A 19,016-nucleotide genomic window follows, 5' to 3' on the forward strand; every position below is an offset into this window, starting at 1 on the left:
AGTCTCGACTAAAAATGGATTAGTGTGTATGTATGGATTAGTATGTTATTTCAGGAAACACTGGGTGAGCTATCCTTTCATCAGCAACAATTCTGAAAACAGCACTGCTGGCATCCTACTCAAATGCAACAGACTTCCAGCTTTTCACACTACTAACATCTTGCAACAGGTTTTCTCCTTTTAGGCATTAAATAATAGAGATGAAGGCAGTAAATGTTAGAAATGAAGAAAAGAGTCAACACCAAGCACAAAATGGACTTGGGGATATCCTGTAGTGAAAGGAAGCTCTGATGACAGTAGGTACCAATCCAGCACGAGTTGCAAGCATAGTAGGGATGTTCAGAAGCTGGTTTTAGACTACATTATTTAAATTATCTACCTGTCATGTAATTTTAAAAACACATCAACCACAAATTTCTGTACTAACTAATTAAACCCCATGCTTACTACACACACTGCCATTAAGGTCCAAATTTATTTGTTTAAGGTCCTTCCTAAGAAACACTTGTTTAGAAGTACATAGAAGGAAGAATATTAAAGATGCCCCGAAACCCTTATGGAGAGAAAAAAAAAAAAAGGATTTATGAGATGGACTATAGAAATACAGTAACAGAGATCATATTAAGTTCATTAGGACTGGTTTCAGTCAGGTCAGGAGATACATGCAAAAGTAGAAACCACATTCTGGAATGGATAAAAATCTAAATTAGAGCTCAGATTAATTATTTAATTATTAATTCAGAAGAAAGTAAAAAACATTAATTCAAGGTAGTCACAGACATTAATTTGAAACTTGTTAATCTGAATGCAGATGAGAGAAACAAGAAGTAAACACGAAAACTGAAGTCTAATGAAGAAAAAGACTCCTGAAATATTTATCATATGGACATCAAAATAAAATTATTCTGTATTATGTACACATATACCAAAAGTTTAGTATCTGACAGACCTTTCTTTAAACTCGGGCTAGTGTTCTGAATACTAACATTAAAGTGCACATATGAAAACTTATACAAGTGAGTCGTTTCAACAAATATTCAGTGAATTGAATAACTAGTAAATCTCTCTGGCATGCTAGCAAACACCAGTAAAAACATAGGATTTATAACTTAATAGTATTCAAACCTAGACCTAAAAAAGAAAAATTAAGAAATGCCCCACTGAGACAAATCATTGAAAACACAATTATTCTCATTACTTTTGGCATTATCACATAGTCTGAAGTGCAAATTTCCTAAGCATTAGAAGGGGACTTAACCACATGATTTCTATTATCATTATTGAGAATCAAGTAAGGCTTATAGTACTTCGAGAGATTAACACATTAGTTTTTATTAATTCAATTCCTTAATTAGGAAAAAATCTTGATCCGCACAGCCCTTCACATCTTTGAACTGAATTTCTGCAAGAGGAATGAAAATAGCTTTATATAGCACACTGCACTCCACCAAAGAAAAGGGCACCGTGTTACTCCTTTGCTTTCAGATGTAATTATTTTCTAACCCATTTGTGTAGCTCTGGCTGATTCTTTCCTAGGTATTCAGCTTCAGTTATCTTCTGACCATCTTTTACTTTACATGCCAAAAGACAATCTTCTTTTCATTTAATTGTTGTTCATTATCTCCCATCCCAAGAAACAAACATGGCAAATCATATTTTAAAAGGATTATCAAATTGATCAAGAGATGAGTGAGACTACATTTGGATACAGAAAAGAGTTTTAACTTTTGGTCTTTTAAATTAGGGTAAAAATGGATAAAAATCCAACTGCAATGAAGATGAGATGCACCCTTAACTTGATATTGATCACTACTACATCATGGCCTTGGGGAAAAAAAAAATTGTTTCATCCATATTTCATTCATATTTCCATTTAATGGAATATTCAACTTAATAAAACTCTCAGTCCTTGTAAAAGATGTAATATATTATCTAATAGTGGGACAGTTCATTCATGCTAGATCATAAAACTGGATTGGACTATGAAAAACAAAATTTGACCACATGCACAACAACAAAAAAAGAATTAATTCCTTCTTGGATGAAAGCTTTAGGAGAGCATATATCCTACATTAGTGAATGCTTCCTGAATAAATTACACTGTTCAAGCAAGAATAAATTCAGAAGAAGGCCTGCAGCTTGAGTTAGCCCAGTAGTTCTATTAAATTAGAAATAAAACTTGATATTTCTGGAATTTGCATTGACAATTATCTTTGAAATTTAAAGCAACATATCAACACTAACAGAGATATTATTGCTACAACTAAAACAACCGTCAACCATCTTCTATTTAATCTTAGTTTAAGAAATGGAGGGAAGACAACTATAAAAAGATCACTTGAAACTGTGCCTGATCATATATTCAATTGAATGCATACCTAGCAAAAGCCTGAATAATGCTCAGCCAATTCACTTTCCTCAGACTATATTTACTATTTAGCTACCACAGTACATGAAATCTGTTATTAGTGAACATTTTAAAATAAATAATTCTAAAAGACAGAAATAACTTTTTAAAAATAAAAAGCTTTAAAGATCAGATATTACAGGGATTTTAAACATAAGTATCTAAAATCATGAAAATAGGTGACAACATTTGATTGGACAGAGTTGAACAAAAAATAACCCTCCAAAGTACAGATTCTGTCGCTACATATCTCAGCTGTTAACTAATCCCATTTAACTTGTGATCTGCCAAGGAAAGATTATGAATATGCTCTGAAGAATGATTTAAAGTTAGAAGCAAGTTTTGCGAGTCTGCTGCTCCCCTAGGATACCACAAAATTGTAAGAGTAGAGGAAGGCACAACACGAACAAGCAATGTAGAGATTTAGAATTCAGGACTATATTTGAAATTTGACAATGAATTTGCAGCAAGAATATTTATGAAAAAGCCAGACTATATTAAAAACAATTAAGGATGGCAAAATCCAGCTTTATGCACACCAAATATTCATTCAGTTTGTAGCAGTCCCATAGCAATCAATGGAGAAGGACTAAAATGGCAAAATCATGAATACAAAAGGCCTTTAAACACCACAGTTCAGCAAAGCAGACCTGCCAATCCTACATGCTCTGAAAGTCCGAATCGTCTATCAGTCTTTTTTTTTAAAAAAAAAAAAGCAGCTTATGCACAATTAGTAGAAAAAATAAACTTTAAAGGTTTTAAGCTGTCCCAGGCTACCAGTTTCCCATGCTTGTGACAGAATCGAGCAATTTCGTGCTGCAAGCTCTGCCACCACCAGAAAGGGAGTTGTTTGCTACGCTGATGCCCTTCCCTCCTGCACAAATAAGGTGGCCAAGCAGAGAGATAAACCAACAGAGTGTCTTAGGGATACAGGAGGGCTGAGCTTATTTGCCCTGCATCCTTATTCAAACAATAAGTCATTCAACCTTTAGAGATTTGGAGTCGTGTTGCTTTTCAGATCACAAACTGAACAGTTACCCTAGAACTCAGCTACAAGACTCTTGAAGGTCTATGGAACAGCTCTCCGCTACTACAAAGCTTAACAGCAGAAATGTTGGATAATCTCTCACTATGCACGCTTGTAAAAAGCTCTCTGCCACTGCTCTCTTCTACCAGGCAACTACATTTTCTGTAGACTTCATTTATATGTAAGTTAAAATATGTCACTAGCCCTACCTTTTATGAACTCTATAAAATCACCAAAAGCTACATTTTGGCTATCTCTAAAGATTTTATTCCCAAATTCTTCACTAAACTGCAGCTAAGTATTAAGTAAAATATGCAAAATTAATATGTAAAAAAGCATCAAGTGAAAGAAAAAAAAACAACTTTTACAAAACCATACTATAGCATTATATATCAAATATATACAAACAGTAATGAGAACTTAATGAATCTGTACTCTTACAACCTTTCATTCTTTTATCTATCTGTACAAAAATTAATGTAACTAGAGCTAACTTCAGTTTCCCAATTTTCAACACTAAGTACTTCCTAGGAGCCCATGAAGAGGCACACAAATCAAAAAGTTTAATCAAAAGATACTGGAAACACAGTCCTCTGAAATACGCATATTCCACCCACAGCCAACATTTCACCTTTCTGTATGTTCTGGAAAATTAAGAAACAAACAAGATTTTTAAACTATATTTTTAACACAACTTACTTGAAGCTTTGCTAGCTGAGCTGTGCGGGATACTATTTTGTTGTAAGGGTCAACGATTTTGACTTTAATTCTAAAAAAGAAAAAACAAGAATAGACATTTATTTATGGAAATAATTCTAAATAACATGGTAGAACAATTAAGAATTTATACTTTTTAATTATAATGGATGGCATACCTATCAACTGTACTTTGTAGAGCACCAATTCTTGTCTGCATCATCTGGAGGACACCTGTTAAATCAAGCAGATGTATTACATGTAACACTGACCAACAAAACAAGGGACTATAAAGACAGAGCTAAACGAATGACACATTGCCTATTCTGAAATAAGATGTGCAGATAAGTCAACTACTCAACATTAGGAAAATTTATTGGTAGAGAACACGAACATATATAACAAACTGAAATTCATTATATGTTAAATCTCAAATCTAAAGAGAATGAGACTGCTGTTCAAAAATGTATCATTCAGTACACACGCTTGTATCTAATATACAAAAATGGCATTACATTTTCAACAGAAAGTCTTTTCAATTCAGAGAAACCAACACACAAAGAAGACTGAAAAAGTAACCAGTTCTATTTCAGAATTTTCTTCCTTTAGTGCCTTTAGCTAAAACTAAGGTATCGATGTCACTGAGATTATTTAATTTAGATTACAAACAGAGCCAACTATCCTAATCACATTTGTTCCAGATTAGTTCAGCAAAGCAGCACAAAGAAAGCCCATAAATATCCCTGCTCTTTTCCTGTTAAGCTGCAAACAAAGCAGTCAAGGGCAGCAGCCATTTTTTTTACGATATAGAATCAGTCTGTTGAGAATTTAATTAAGTTACACAAACAGAGACCTACAAAATTAGTAGGTTTGAGAATGCTCACAGTAACTGAAACAAAAATACACTTTTTATGAAGTCTTATGAAGGAAGATTCCTCTGACATGCATACATGCAATGGCAAACATGCAATTCTCACACATCAGAGATAGGAGATACAGGAAAAGTTGGTTGAACGGGCTGAATTTTCTACTCTGTACTGCAATAATGGTGGGCAGCCAGTACCACGACTTTGGTATGGCTGTTATTGTCACATTACTCTAATAGCACAGCAGTCCTCTTGCCAGAGGGCAGAATCAGGAGGATCTACCCTGTGTCTGCTGAATAAGATTTGGGATGATGCTATTTGGTCTATCTTGAGCTAATGAAGCAGAAAAGAGCGCGTACGGCAGATTACTGCACTGTTAAAATGCACAGACCTGAAAAAGAAAGCAAGTCTCCAGCAATTTATTGTACCAGTTGAGGAAGATTTAATGTAAATGTTTGATGAGATCCACTTTGCACATTCAAATGATGCTGTAAGTTAGTTCCATAAACTTCACTTGATACCTTCTTTTGATAAGCATAAAATCAAGCCCCAATTTGTACGTTTTACCTTCACAGTTAATATTTCTACTGACATTCATCTTTTCTCTTTCCTATGAATCTTGACTATGAATGTATGAATGTTTTTACAGCAACCAGAACATACAATGTGCAGCACAAGACAGGCAGAGGTAAGAAAAGAAGAAAAACAAACTTAAAACACATTTTGTTACGTTGATTTGGATTTTCCCGATCTCCTGCTCCGTTAACTGCAGAACTGAAGTTCCTGCCGATATCTCAAGTATCAAATGCTTTTCAGGGTTAGAATCATTCAAAGTTTCTACTCCTCTCACCCACAAAGAAGACTTCCTGAAAAGCATAACCCTCTACCAATGACAAAATGTTAACACAATTTAGGCAGCTTAGATTTTAGTTTTACTTTACATTATTAGCTATGTAACATACATAATTTACTGCATTTGCCTTATATGTTTCAGAACTGAACACTCATTCATTCATCCAGAAAGGAGTGTGCAAGCAGCTATTCTAGGATGGAATGTCTGCAGGAACAAGCAGGAGTGCAGAACACAATTCCACTGAGCATGAATTGTTGGACACTGTGGCTGGGAGACAATTACCAATCATTAGACTGATGTAGAGGATAGATTCCTGCCTACTCATTATGTGGAGTAGGAACGTGCATTCAGGTCTTCCTCTACCTTCATTTTCTGCATTGTTTAAAACGCAATTTAGGAGTTAGTGTTGCTAGATTAAATAGTTATTTCTCTGTGTCTGCTTGGAAATGCTAACAGTTGAATACTATGTCTAAGAAGTTCCAAAGACTCAGGAGACACATTGTCAGTGAGCAGAAACTAGCTGCTTATGTTGAAACCTAAAACTGTAAAAAGGGACAGAGATGTACATCAAGTCATAAAATGGCCACGATAAGGAAGACAAGCATATCTTGACTCAGTGTTTTGCAGTGACCATAACATTATGCTATGCAAAGAATATATGCAAAGGAGCATACATTATAGCAGTCGGTATTTTTCCGCACAAAGAAAAAAAAAAGAACATATGAAATCCCTGGCAAGTAATAGGGAGCAAAATTAGAGGTCTAAATTGCTCCTGACATAAGTGCTGTATACACAACCATTTTTTTCCATATAGGCTCAATATCTCCTAGGCTAAGCCTTTTAAAAAAAGAAATTTCTATTAAAAGCCAGATCTTAAACCATGGAATAAAATAACTGTGTATTTTAAACTTGGCAGCCAACTTCCAGAGGGGGGAAAAAAATGCAAGCAAGATTGTGTGTTAAAGCCTCTTCACTTAAGATTAGCAGACTTTGTGAGACATTCAATATTTACAAACTTCATACTTACAGCAACAGATCTTAGCTAGCATTCTACTAAAATTTGACATATTTAGAAAAACAAGTCAAAAGGTAACTACTCCAGAAAAGTATCAGCCAACTCTTCTTCCTAGAGCTCCCTCTGCTGATACAAACAAGAACAGCCAAATATTACTTCTGAAAGTAAGATCTGTAACAGGTAACATTATGGGCCAAAGTGAATGACATTGTCCGAGCAAACATCAACAGCAATTTCTCAGTTAAAAGAAACACCAGCATAATGTAAACATATTTACCTTCCAGGGATTCAATCCCAGTTGCTTGGGCCAATAGGTCTTCATGTCTTGCAACAACCTTAAAAAAAAAAAAAAGAAAAAAAAAAAAAGAAAAAAAAGAGATGAGAAATCATCACAGAAGAATGGAGATTTGATGGTGAAAAGAACAGCAAAGCATCATCATCTTCCTACATTACGCAGACACAGGAAATAGTGGCTGCAATTTAAAAATGAAAAGGTTTTCAGAAATATATTATAACTCACAAAAAGAGTGAGCTCAGAATTACAATATGGTCAGTTATTGCAGCTCAGCCAATAGATATTAAATAAAGCCAGTAGAGTACTGTCACATTCCAAAACGCTCTCATATATAACAATCATTGTAAATGTAAGCTTGTTAATTGCCAAATAAGAAAGTATATTCACAGTTTTGGTATTTTAGTTCCTATTTACTAGAGGTAAATTTTTAAAAACTCATTCTCTAAGAATGTAATGATGCAGGAAAGTATGTTTCTGAAACTAAACACAAACTTCGCAAATTTTCACGTGGCAAGGCCCACTTAAGCGTCTGTATGGATTCCACAAGAAAACTTTTGCCCCATACAAACTCAAAACTCTTTTGGAAGGCTTGGAGGTGTTTTAATACAGGTTATATTTGCCCAGCTAAAGGGAGAACCGCAGCCCAGGTTAAGAGTGTGCAAAATGAATCATGCAGTTATCCTCTGCATTATTGATCATCTCTTCACAATCACCTTCCCAAAAAGGCACTTTTTTCACAGTCAACAGGATCATTCGGAAAGAGTAAAGGAGCATCTCAGAAAGAAGAGTGGAAACTCCAAGCACAGACACCAAGTGCAGAAATTAAAAGCAAAACAGCATTCAGATTCACTGCTTCTTTTGCAGCAAGTTTTACCTTTAGTGACCACAAGCTGAGTACACCGGATAATTTCAGAAGCAGCAAACTCAGGACACCACCCAACTTTTAACAAGTTTGTATCAACCTTTCCTGAACAATAGGAATGTTTGAAACTTACTTGTAAATGAAGCTCTTTATCCAGCTGACTAATACCTTGTGCGAGTTTTGCTAACTGTTCAGCTATCACAGCCTGATGGATGGACTGGGAAGTGTAAGTTTTGACATCAAAATCTTCTCTGAAGAAGTCAGCATAACATTCTGGAAAAACAAAACAAAAAAAGGTATGTTTTATTTTTGTGTTTCTGAGCAGTAAAATAGTATTTGTGGACATAAAGCATGTGCTTTGCAGACCCTCAACCTCTCCATGTATATCAGCACACGTACTCTACATTGCACTGCATAAGCAAGACACTGAGAAGAGGCCACAATCAAGAGAAAGAGGTTTGAAGCTAAAGACTTCCTTTCTAATAGGAAAAAATAAATAAATAAAAAGAAAGACAGGTATCTTCCTTTATTCCCCAGCAGCTTTCCTTGAGCAGGATATACTAAGAGGTGCTGTCACCTTCCTCCTCAAACTCCATGAACTAAGGTGCAGTGTGCGCGAATCAAATGTACGACCCTTTTTACACGGAAAAGAGGCAACACACGCAACTCCATGAAGCCCCAGAATTTTATCCCCACGGTGGATTCCAGGGTGCTGGATTAGGAAGCGGCCGCACCACGAGGCCTTCAGCACGGGCAGGCACGAGGGGGCAGTTCGCTCCCAGCGCCAGCAGCCCCTTCCCTCGCCCCGGCTCCCTCCCGGGGCAGGGACCCGCTGTCGGCACGAGGACCAAAGTTGCCCGGTTCCCGCTGCCTGGGACGCGGCGGCACGGGGGCTCAACCGCCGCCATGAGCCACCTGAGGGGCCACCTGAGGGGCCACCTGAGGGGCCACCTGAGGGGTCGCACGCGCCGCCACCGGCCGCCGCTCACCATCGTGGCGCAGCTCGGTCAGGGCCGCCGCCGGAGCCGCGCCGCCCCCCGCCTCCTCCATGCCGGCCGCGCCGCGCGTCAGCCCGAGCGGCGCCGGCGCGACGTGACGCTCAAGGCGGGCGACGGAGCCGGGCCGGGCCGGGCCGCCCCGTTGGGCGGGGAAAGGGCGGCGGGGAGGAAGGCGGTGGGTGCTCGCGCCACGCGGGGACGGGACGGGGCCGAGCCAGGCCGGGCCGGGCCGGGCCGGGCGACGGCGGCAGAGCAGCCCCCGTGCTCTTGTTTCAAACACCGCTCCCCTCCTTTTTTTTTTTTTTTTTTTGGCCTTTTCCAGATGCGAGGGCGGTCGCTCATTCCACATGATCGGTGACGGCGCCGAAACCGAACGATGCCCAGTAAAAGATCCCGTGGATTTGTTTCATTCCCGGCAGATTGTGAAGATATGCGCCCCTATGGTCCGTTATTCAAAGTAAGTCACGGTCGTGTCAGCGCTGTGTTTCAGTGGATTCCTAAGAGGAAGTTTTTATTGAGATGGTTACTTTTTTTTTAACTCTGTGATTATTTAAAAGGAAGATCAATGCAGGACATCTTTATCTTATGATTATACCTAAACATCCCCGTGGTATTTCATGTCAAAAGAGCATCTTGGAGTATCTGATTAGAAGATATCTTTAATATTTATCTTTAATCCTCATGTGCCCGCAGGTTGGCTTTCAGGACCTTGGTTAGGAAGTACCAGTGCGATCTGTGTTACACCCCGATGATCGTGGCAGCCGACTTTGTGAGGTCTGCAAAAGCCAGAGACAGCGAATTCACAACAAATAACGGTATTTTTCTATTAAAAAGTAATTGAATTTTCAGAATGTTTTATGCAATGATTAACTGAATTGTCCAGGTAAACGAAGGCTATTATGCAACTTGACAACAGTAGTAATTTGGGGATATTGCATCTGATTGATTGCAAAACCGTAGAAATGCTATAGGTAAGAGTGGTATATCTCAGTAATAGGGTGTCATATGAAATACTGGAAAACCACCTGAAAATCAGGCCCTCCAACCTGATTTAGGTGGCAGTAAGATTCCTCTCCTAGCAATTACTGTTTCTTGTCTGCATCAGCAGTGAACTCTTAACTCAGTCTCTAACAGAAATAAATAGAATGTAAAAGAGGGAAAATAGATGGATGAGAGATTTGATACAGTGGAATTAGGCTTTGGTAAGGACTGTTCATGCTGCTGAATTGTGTTTGCATTTATGCAAATAGCATTTATGCAATAGCAGTGGAAGTAAACTTTATAATTTTAGCACTGACCACTTGCTATGGGGCATCACTCAACTAGGACAGTCTAAGTACAGAGAAATGATATGTTGGTTGCACAGTTAGACTCTTATTAGTAGAAGAATTCAAGTTGAAATAAGCATGAATATTCTTAGTGTGTAAACAATGAATAATTAAGATCATAATTGACAATATATGGGGACCTCTGCCTGAGAAGTGCAAGAAGGCTAATGTCACTCCAGTCTTCAAAAAGGGAAAGAGAAAGAGTCCTCACCTCAGTCCCTGGAAGTGGTGGAACAACTCATCATGGATGTCATCCCTAATCATGGGAAGGGGAAGAAGGTGACCAGAAGTTTTAAGCATGGATCCACCAAGCAATTAGTTAAGGTGTCAGGCTTACCCAATCTGATAACCTTCTACGAAGGAATGACTGGCTGGGTAGATGAGGGGAGAGACTGTTTTTAATTGTTTATATGGAAGGTGAGTGCTAAGACTGAGATATTTTTAGATACCATTAATGTAGTGCAGCAGCTGTAAAAGAGGAGAGCATTTTCCATATGTCTCTCTGCAAGGGCTTAGTAAATCAGAAATAGTTCAGCAGACCCCAGTTGAGGAGCAGTGACACTTGACACAAAACTGCTAAAGCTGCTCTGCCCATTGCATTGCAGGTGAAAAACAACCATGAGTGCACAGAAAGGGGGAAGAAAAAGGGCTGCAGCAAGGAAAGGGAAATGTGCGTGTGGTGTTTAGCTTAATTTGAGTAAATTGATGCATAAAAGATAGTAAATAATCCCTAAAAAATCAGCAGAAAGATTCCCCATAGCTACCACCGTACCCAAAGAGAGCAGTTCATGAAGTTACGTAACACAGTGGTGAACGATGGGGAAGTCTGTGCTGGGGCTTTAGTGTAGCCCTCGTAGGCCCTGGCAAGGCTTTGGCAGCGTCACCACCAGGTATGGCAGCATTTCTACCTGGAGTGTCACCCCCACAAGATGAGTTCAAAAGGCTACTGTTAAAAAAAGAATAATAAAGCTTATCCGGTTCTGCCTCCATAATTCAGAAAGAGCCCCTTTGAAATCAATTGAAAATTGCATGCCAATTAAACTTTGAGATTTTACTTTAATAGAGAAGAATTATGAAGAAAATACAAGCGAAATGATGGACTATTTATATTGAAGATAGAGGCAAGAGTAATGGTTTTACTTGTTTTTAATCTTTAGGACTTCTGGGTCTAAAAATATCGAATAATTCAAAAAGTAAATGAAGATTTTTATTATTATTTTTTGCACACTGGTGAACTAATGATAATGTTTTTAAACAAGTTACTGATTTAGATAACTTTTGATAATAGTTTTGAAAACAAACATCTTTTAATGAATTTAGGAAACAATGATGATGATTATTCAGGCTTAATAGAACAGTCACTTTTTTTTTTTACAATCTGCATTTTTTTTTCGAGTAGGAGATCATCCACTGATTGTTCAGTTTGCTGCTAAAGAAGCACAAGTTTTATGCGATGCTGCCCAAATTGTCTGTCCTTTTGCAGACGGGGTAGATTTGAACTGCGGCTGTCCTCAGAGGTAAAGGCTTTTAAAAAGCTGTGCAAATACAATTAAATAATTTGAAAGTAAAGGATGCTATTCTTCATTTTTATGGTCATTTTTTTCTGGCTTAAAAATAAAGCTTGAAATAGTAATGGCATTTTAAAATGAAAGTCAGAAATGTCTTTGTGGTAAAACACTTCTCTGTATGGCCTGAGACACCTGTCATCATGGTGAGACTGAGGAAACTAGGTGTAATTGTCAACTTGCCTTTTTTGATTTCTGAGATACTGAGTGTTGGCTCAGGAATGAAGTGCCCATCTCTTCTTAACAGCTGTTAAGTATGCGTTGCCAGTGCCATGATACTTGACGTTCCAGAAAGAACTTCATTACAAGGAATTCAGAAAGTATGTTGAAAACCATGTAGCAATTCCCCAAATGATGAGGCAAGTCCCTGATGTCTCAGACTTTGGCAAGTGAAGGATAGTCTCTAAAATGTAATTATACGGATGATATTATTCAGGATGTGCTGAAAATAACTTCTTCATTTTTTACTAGGTGTATAAATACAGTGAATCAGTGATCTACTCAATAAATTGATGAAGATGTTTTGGCTTGACAGTGAGACAGGGAGTACTAACACACAAATGAAGATTCTCACTATCTCAATTGAGAACCATTTATTTTATGCTTGTTAAGCAGTGTTTTTCTAAGTGAAACCATCAGATAATAAATGTAGGAAAGCAAAAGATAATATTATGGTGCAAATACTTAATTTGTCAGTTCTAATTAGGTTGTCATGACTTATAATTACAGTATTTGAGAAAACACTTTTCTGGAGAGCCAGACTATTTATCTATGATCTAAATCAGTGTTAATCAAATGGTAATTTTCATGATTTCCTTGTGAGTCCATTCTGTAGAGAGAAGATTGAACTGGAAGAGATTAATAACCAATAATTAATAGTCAAAGTTTTAATTGTAAAATAAAGACTGAAGGTAATGCTGCAAATGCATCATAGAATCATTGAACTACAGCCAGTACTAGCTCTGTTTACTTAACCACATATTACCAAGGCATAAGGAGAGAAATTGAAGTGATGTATTTGACTGAAATTAATCTCTTTTGGGGTGGGTAGGTTTCCTTTTTTTCCTTTTGTTTCCAATGTAGATTAGAAACATTTTTATTTTTCTTTTAAAGATGGGCAATGGCAGAAGGTTATGGTGCTTCATTAATAAACAAACCAGAGCTAGTTCGAGATATGGTGAGACATGTAAGAAATCAGATTGACAAGCCTACGTTTTCAATATCTATTAAAATAAGGTAGGTCTAATTTACTGCTCTTTACAGTATGTGTAAGAATCCCTCTATTTTTTCTAAAGTAAAACAACTTTAGTTTTTTTAGAAGATAGTGTAATAGTTACTCTGCAGTTTAATATGATTACATATCTTAAATATTAATATGTTATACGTTATTGATAATTCCTTCAATGTGAAGATTTTTGAGATTTGTTTGATGCCAACTAGTCCAAGAAAATCTGAGAGAGTGGAATAAGCACAGCCTTTAACTAACCCAGGTATCACACAGTATGCCAGAAGTGGCTTACACTCCAAAAGAAATTAATGTTCATTCAACTCAAATGAGTTCAAAAAGTACGGTTCTGTAAAAGAAAAGCCATGAGCTGCATAATCTGTATGATCATGACAGCTTACTTTGTGAGCTGGTAGATCCCAGAGCCACCGTTGCTGTTGTCCATTAAGGGAGAGGCAATAAAACAGAGAACTGGCCTCCCACAGCTGCTGAGAGGAAAAGAATCTGATTCCTGTCATCACCTCCTGAGCTTTTGGAAGGCTTTGTTCAGCCTTGCTTTGTAAGTGTCATGCAACACTCTGTCTGCTACTGGAATAACACGTGGCTTCTGGAATGACTCCTGTGAGGCTTTTGCATGTTGTTCAGTTATGTTTCAACTCAGTTTGTGATCCCTCAGAAAAGGAGAATTGCTAGAGCTTGCTTCTATTTTTTTTTCCTTCACAACACTATGCAAAATAATGCAACATTTATTTTAGAATCTTTTGAGTATTTCAGAGATGTGATGTAATTGAAGAATATTAAATAGTGATTTTAATACCACAAAATCATGGGTTTTATAAAAATGTCTCTTTACCTTCTGTCAACAGCATTTCTTTAGTTAAACAGTTTATATATATAATCTTTGTCACCTGATGGCTTCTTGAACAATTTCAGTAAGTTACTAAATAATATTTCCATTCCTTGGCATTTTAGGATCCATGAGGATTTGAAAAGAACAGTTGATCTGTGTCGTAAAGCTGAAGCAAGTGGAGTTTCATGGATTACAGTACATGGGAGAAATGTAGAAGAAAGACATCAGCCCGTACATTATGATGCAATTAAAATTATTAAACAAAGTATGTCCATACCTGTTGTGGCTAATGGAGACATTAAAACTTTAAAAGATGCTGAAAATGTTCATCACTTGACAGGAGCAGATGGTAAGATTAAACACTGCTTTTTATATAAACTTGGAAATCAAACTTCTAAGTATTTTGTCTTGAAGTAGGGCATGATTTGAGTGATTTTTTCACACTTTGAGGAGAGAAAAGAGGATATTTGGATGCCTGACAAAAATTATAAACAAAATCACAAAGATTTCAAGAGCAAATTACAAAAGCCTTTGCTTAATTATGCCATTTCATTCAGTAGTGATGTTCAGAGGGATCATCAAACATTGATTCCCTCCTTTTACAAACCTCTTCATCTTTTGTCAAATTGTAAAATTTGTCTTGGAAAACTCTTTTTCCCTGCATATGGTTATAATTTTCTTGTGGTAAGAAGGCAGAGAAAAAGGAAATATGGTTAGGCCATATGCTTAACCATAACTAAGATGAGTAGCTTCAAGGACACAGTGAGACATTGCACTGTCCTCATCTGTTGGTGTCCAATCTGTCTTACACTATAGCTGTAAAAAAAAGGCAGAAGGGAATTTTAGAATCCATACACTTATTTGGTGCCTGTCACAATGGATTCCTGTACATATCCAGGATTCCAGGGCAGGCCTTTTTGAAAGATAAATTATACAGAGTTTGCATCTTACAGATAGAGGAAAACAGAATCACACACACACACACACAGAATCACAGAAGGGTTGAGGTTGGAAGGGACCTCTCGAGATCATCCAGTCCAATCCCCCTGCTCCAGCAGGGACACCCAGAGCACGTGGCACAGGGGGGCATCCAGTCGGGTTTGGAAGATCTCCAGAGAAGGAGACTCCACAACCTCTCTGGGCAGCCTGTTCCAGGGCTCTGTCACCCTCACAGGAAAGAAGTTCTTCCTCACATGGAAGTGGAACTTCCTGTGTCTTAATTTGTACCCATTATCCCTTGTCCTGCCACCAGCCACCACCGAGAAGAGTTTAGTCCCATCCTCTTTACATTCTCCCGTTACGTATTCATACATGTTGATCAGATCCCCTCTCAGCCTTGTCTTCTCCAGGCTAATCAGGCCCAGCTCGCTTAGTCTGTCCTCATACATTTCCTCATGTCCTTAATCTTTCCTCCTTCCACACATCCCTTTTTGAAAAAAAGCTCAAGACTACAGGGCATCCCTCACCTTAGCGGATCAAAAGAGGTAATCCGCATGCACCCACACATGCCTCATGGCTCCTACTTTTATTTGTAGCCCAGGATCAGATGCCCACCCCTGCCATCTACAGTGCACGCACAGAGCTTATGAGAAGAATCGGGAGGGGGTTCCTGGTGGCTTCAGCTTTCACTAAGGGCTGGACCAATCTCAGTATCAGTGTCAGGAGGATGCATCAGAGTTACATTCCCAGCTGTGTAAAAGAACTGCTGTGTGACCTGGCACTGTTCGCCTACAGGACAGAGAACAGCCAGTATTATTGGTGTTTAGGGACGACAACAGAAACTGATACTACCAAACTGCCATAGTGGCTTCCCCCTCAAAGCCAAAGCAGGCAGAAATAGCTGTTGCCTAAAAATATTATGAAATACTGTTGAGTACAATCAAAAAGAAAATATGTAATAGAAATGAATGTTCTTATAACTCAGGTGACCTTAAATAACAAAAGTATAAAGTATCTTTATGTTTTAAGAAAAACATAAAATGTAGGAAGTACAGTCCCCAAACTTTGGATTTCTTTTTGACATGTACAATACTTAAAGAAACTTGGCATGCTTGGTCATCTTATCTTGTGAGATTGTTTACATTGCAGGCAAACTGAATCATTTTTGCACAGAAAAATAACAGTTGAACTTGGCGGGATTTATCGTACAGTTTAGGATTCAAGTTGCCAACATGCTGGTTTATCTAGAAAGGAAAGATTTGCCACAGACCAAGAGCCCTGCAGTTCTTGTAACTGAGACAAATGCTGTGGGAAGAATGATTCTAGTTCAGTTAATCAGCTGAGTGGCATTAAAAGTCACTTTGTTTGTAGCACATGAAAACAAAATACAACTGAATTGCTGTTTGAAAAGCAGGGGAGAAAGGCTTCTTTACTGCATCTTGTGTATTGTTTCAGAATTTCTGGAATGATACATCATGAAGTTGAACTTTCTGACAGATACCACAGGTGCTCTGGGGCTTGGAATGTTAAGCGGATTTCTCTGATGTAGCTGTGCACCCGTTCTGTTCCTAATCGCCAAACTTTATATGTTTGCCATAATAGGTGCTATGCCAAATCAGCAGGAAAATTTAATGTTCAGTTTAATTTTTATTGTAACTTTCTGTTTTAATTTCTTGTTTGAAGGTGTAATGGTGGCTAGAGGACTCTTAGCAAATCCAGCTATGTTTGCTGGATATGAAGAGACACCTTTGAAATGCATCCAGGACTGGGTCAGCATTGCTCTTGAGCATGGAACTCCTTTTACATGTTTTCACCATCACTTAATGTACATGATGGAACGGATAACTTCAAAACAAGAGAAGAAAGTTTTTAATGTTTTATCAAGTACCTCATCAGTTTTAGATTATCTGAATGATCATTATGGTGTGTGATAACTTAAACTCTGTATTTATGTGTTGTATGAAGATTTATATTTTGAAATTGCTGATATGTTCCTGTAGTTTTACTTGGTCTCCTATTTATTAGTCAACTTGATACATTGTGTAAATATTTTCAATACAGTATGATCCTTTATATTTTTGATATTTTTATAGCAGCATTTTCCACTAAAACAGTAGTCTGGATTCCATAAATGTGGGATTCTGTTTATAATGCATTGCTTGGATTGACTGTTTAAAGACTCCAGGAATTTTTTTTTTCTTGTACAAGACAATTGCTCATAAGAGTATGTTTGCAAATTTGGGGATCTTTCTTGCTAAAACTTCCTAAAATGAGAAGGACTTGTCAAAAATAACACCAACAGTTAGAGACCAAAAGAATAATGGGAACAATCATAGAAATATTTACACTATCTAGGAGAAATTTAACTTTTAATTTGAGCATTTTGAGTAGTTTCCTACTCATAATTCAATATCCAGTACCTATTTTATCAGTCAGTGGTACCATAAATACTTTCAGTAATCTCAAATCAAGTGTATGTCTTACACTTGTGCTCAAAACAAGGTTGAAGGGACTATATCGGAACATCTTTTTTAAAAAAAAGTTTACTTGTATACTGTGTTTTAAGTAGAAAACTAATTGAACAAGACTTGAATGGTCAGACTAAATGCAGTTTTATCTACTGTATAATAATTATATAAAAGATTAAATCCCTCTCACCTACTAAAACAGAGTTTTATGGGTCAAAGAAAAGCTGACAGATTTTCTCAGTGGGATTCATGCAATCCTTTCTGCCTGTGGGCATGTTGCTTGTGAAAGTGTGACAACAACTTGGCTTTGAATCTTTGTATAGGAGGAAATAGTGAAAATCAGAACAAGATAATAAAATTGCACACCAGCTGCACTTGTTCTGCATGGGAAAATTTGCACATCTTCTGTGCAATGCGATTATTTGTAATCAATTCATTTGTTTCCTTTGTATGTTTACACAGAAATTCATACTAAAACTTGCTTAGTTGTAATTAGGAATCCTGACTCTGGTACTGCCATGAATATACAAATGAATAGTTCTAAATTTTCTAAATAAACTGCTTGCTTTTACATATAGTTGTAATTATTTTTTATTAAATGCGCTATATACAGTCTGAGCTTTTTTTTGCCATTGATGTCAGTGCCCAAATCTTCCTACCATTTAAATCTCTAAATTATCACAATTTTTGTAATGCAGTGGCATAAAATACTCTTGCTCAGTATGTACTCCCATTTAGACATCATACAAACCAAAAGACTGAAAGGAGTGGCCTGAGTCAAGTCTCATTCAATATTTATGACAGTGAAGTCAGGTACCATTTCATGTAACTGCCCTATGAAGCACAAAGTAGCAGAGAAAGCTGCTCATTAAGTAAAACACAATATAATAACACAAATGCAAGGCTTTTATTCAATAGAAATAGAAATACTGTTCTAGAGTACTTGAAATACCTTGACCTATTTAGAAACTAAATAGGATTTGGAATTTAGAAACAGTTTTGAATGCAGCAGTTGTTGTGCCTGTGTGATATCAAATCACTCAGCAATTTCTGCCTGCAGTATAAGACTTACGTTGCAGTTGATACTGCTAGTAATGGGAGAGTGCTTGCTCTGGCCCAATTTTTCATCATAAAAGTCAATGGAAATTTATCATCACCTTCTGTAGGTGAAGTAGATGGCTCTTGGGTCAAACTGTATGGCTTCTTGCTCTTAGCAATTTTGTATGGGGGAACGTGCACTTCTCTGTGTTGACAGAAAATGAAGTGGCAAAAGTGGAAGAAGAATCTTCAAGAATCTTGAAGTCATGATCTGAACAGTGTATGTTGTTTATATATATATTTATAAATTGCTAAAGATATATCTTTGAGAGAGTTATTTAACTTCCAGGCATTTTAAAATGTCTTATTTCTCATAAATCATTTAAATAGGGGAAAATACAGATCTCCAGCTCTCAAATCACTGGGCATATTCCTTGTTTGCATAAGTTAATTGTAGCATCATTAGGGGTTTGGTCTTTCCATTTCCTAACTAACTATCAATTTTTAAAAAGTTCTTCTGGAATTAGCAAAATACAAAAGCTTTGCTTTGGCATCTCCCGCAGCTGATAGAGCTCTTTCTTTTA

General features: G+C 37.3%; 2 protein-coding genes across 2 annotated transcripts in view; one reads left to right on the forward strand and one right to left on the reverse strand.

The window, feature by feature from the left end:
• COG5 (component of oligomeric golgi complex 5) overlaps positions 1-9,076 on the reverse strand; it is a 162,078-nt gene extending 153,002 nt beyond the window's left edge. The window contains exons 1-5 of the mRNA XM_088533222.1: positions 9,011-9,076; positions 8,155-8,294; positions 7,142-7,199; positions 4,310-4,364; positions 4,134-4,203 (exon numbers count right to left, since the gene is read on the reverse strand). Of these exons, the coding sequence (XP_088389348.1) occupies positions 4,134-4,203; positions 4,310-4,364; positions 7,142-7,199; positions 8,155-8,294; positions 9,011-9,071 (384 nt within the window). The 5' untranslated portion in view covers positions 9,072-9,076. The remainder of the gene's footprint in view (positions 1-4,133; positions 4,204-4,309; positions 4,365-7,141; positions 7,200-8,154; positions 8,295-9,010) is intronic.
• A 109-nt stretch (positions 9,077-9,185) lies between these two features.
• On the forward strand, positions 9,186-16,886 carry DUS4L (dihydrouridine synthase 4 like). The gene is made up of 7 exons (XM_088533227.1): positions 9,186-9,194; positions 9,342-9,476; positions 9,713-9,834; positions 11,747-11,864; positions 13,026-13,148; positions 14,110-14,336; positions 16,610-16,886. The coding sequence occupies exons 2-7, from the start codon at positions 9,367-9,369 to the stop codon at positions 16,855-16,857; spliced, it is 948 nt and encodes a 315-aa protein (XP_088389353.1). The 5' UTR covers positions 9,186-9,194; positions 9,342-9,366; the 3' UTR covers positions 16,858-16,886.
• Positions 16,887-19,016: the final 2,130 nt, after the last annotated feature.

This window comes from Tinamus guttatus, unplaced genomic scaffold (assembly GCF_059628265.1).
Source record: "Tinamus guttatus ecotype Peru unplaced genomic scaffold, ASM5962826v1 Tinamus_guttatus_pri_ptg000489l, whole genome shotgun sequence".
NCBI classification, from domain to species: domain Eukaryota; kingdom Metazoa; phylum Chordata; class Aves; order Tinamiformes; family Tinamidae; genus Tinamus; species Tinamus guttatus.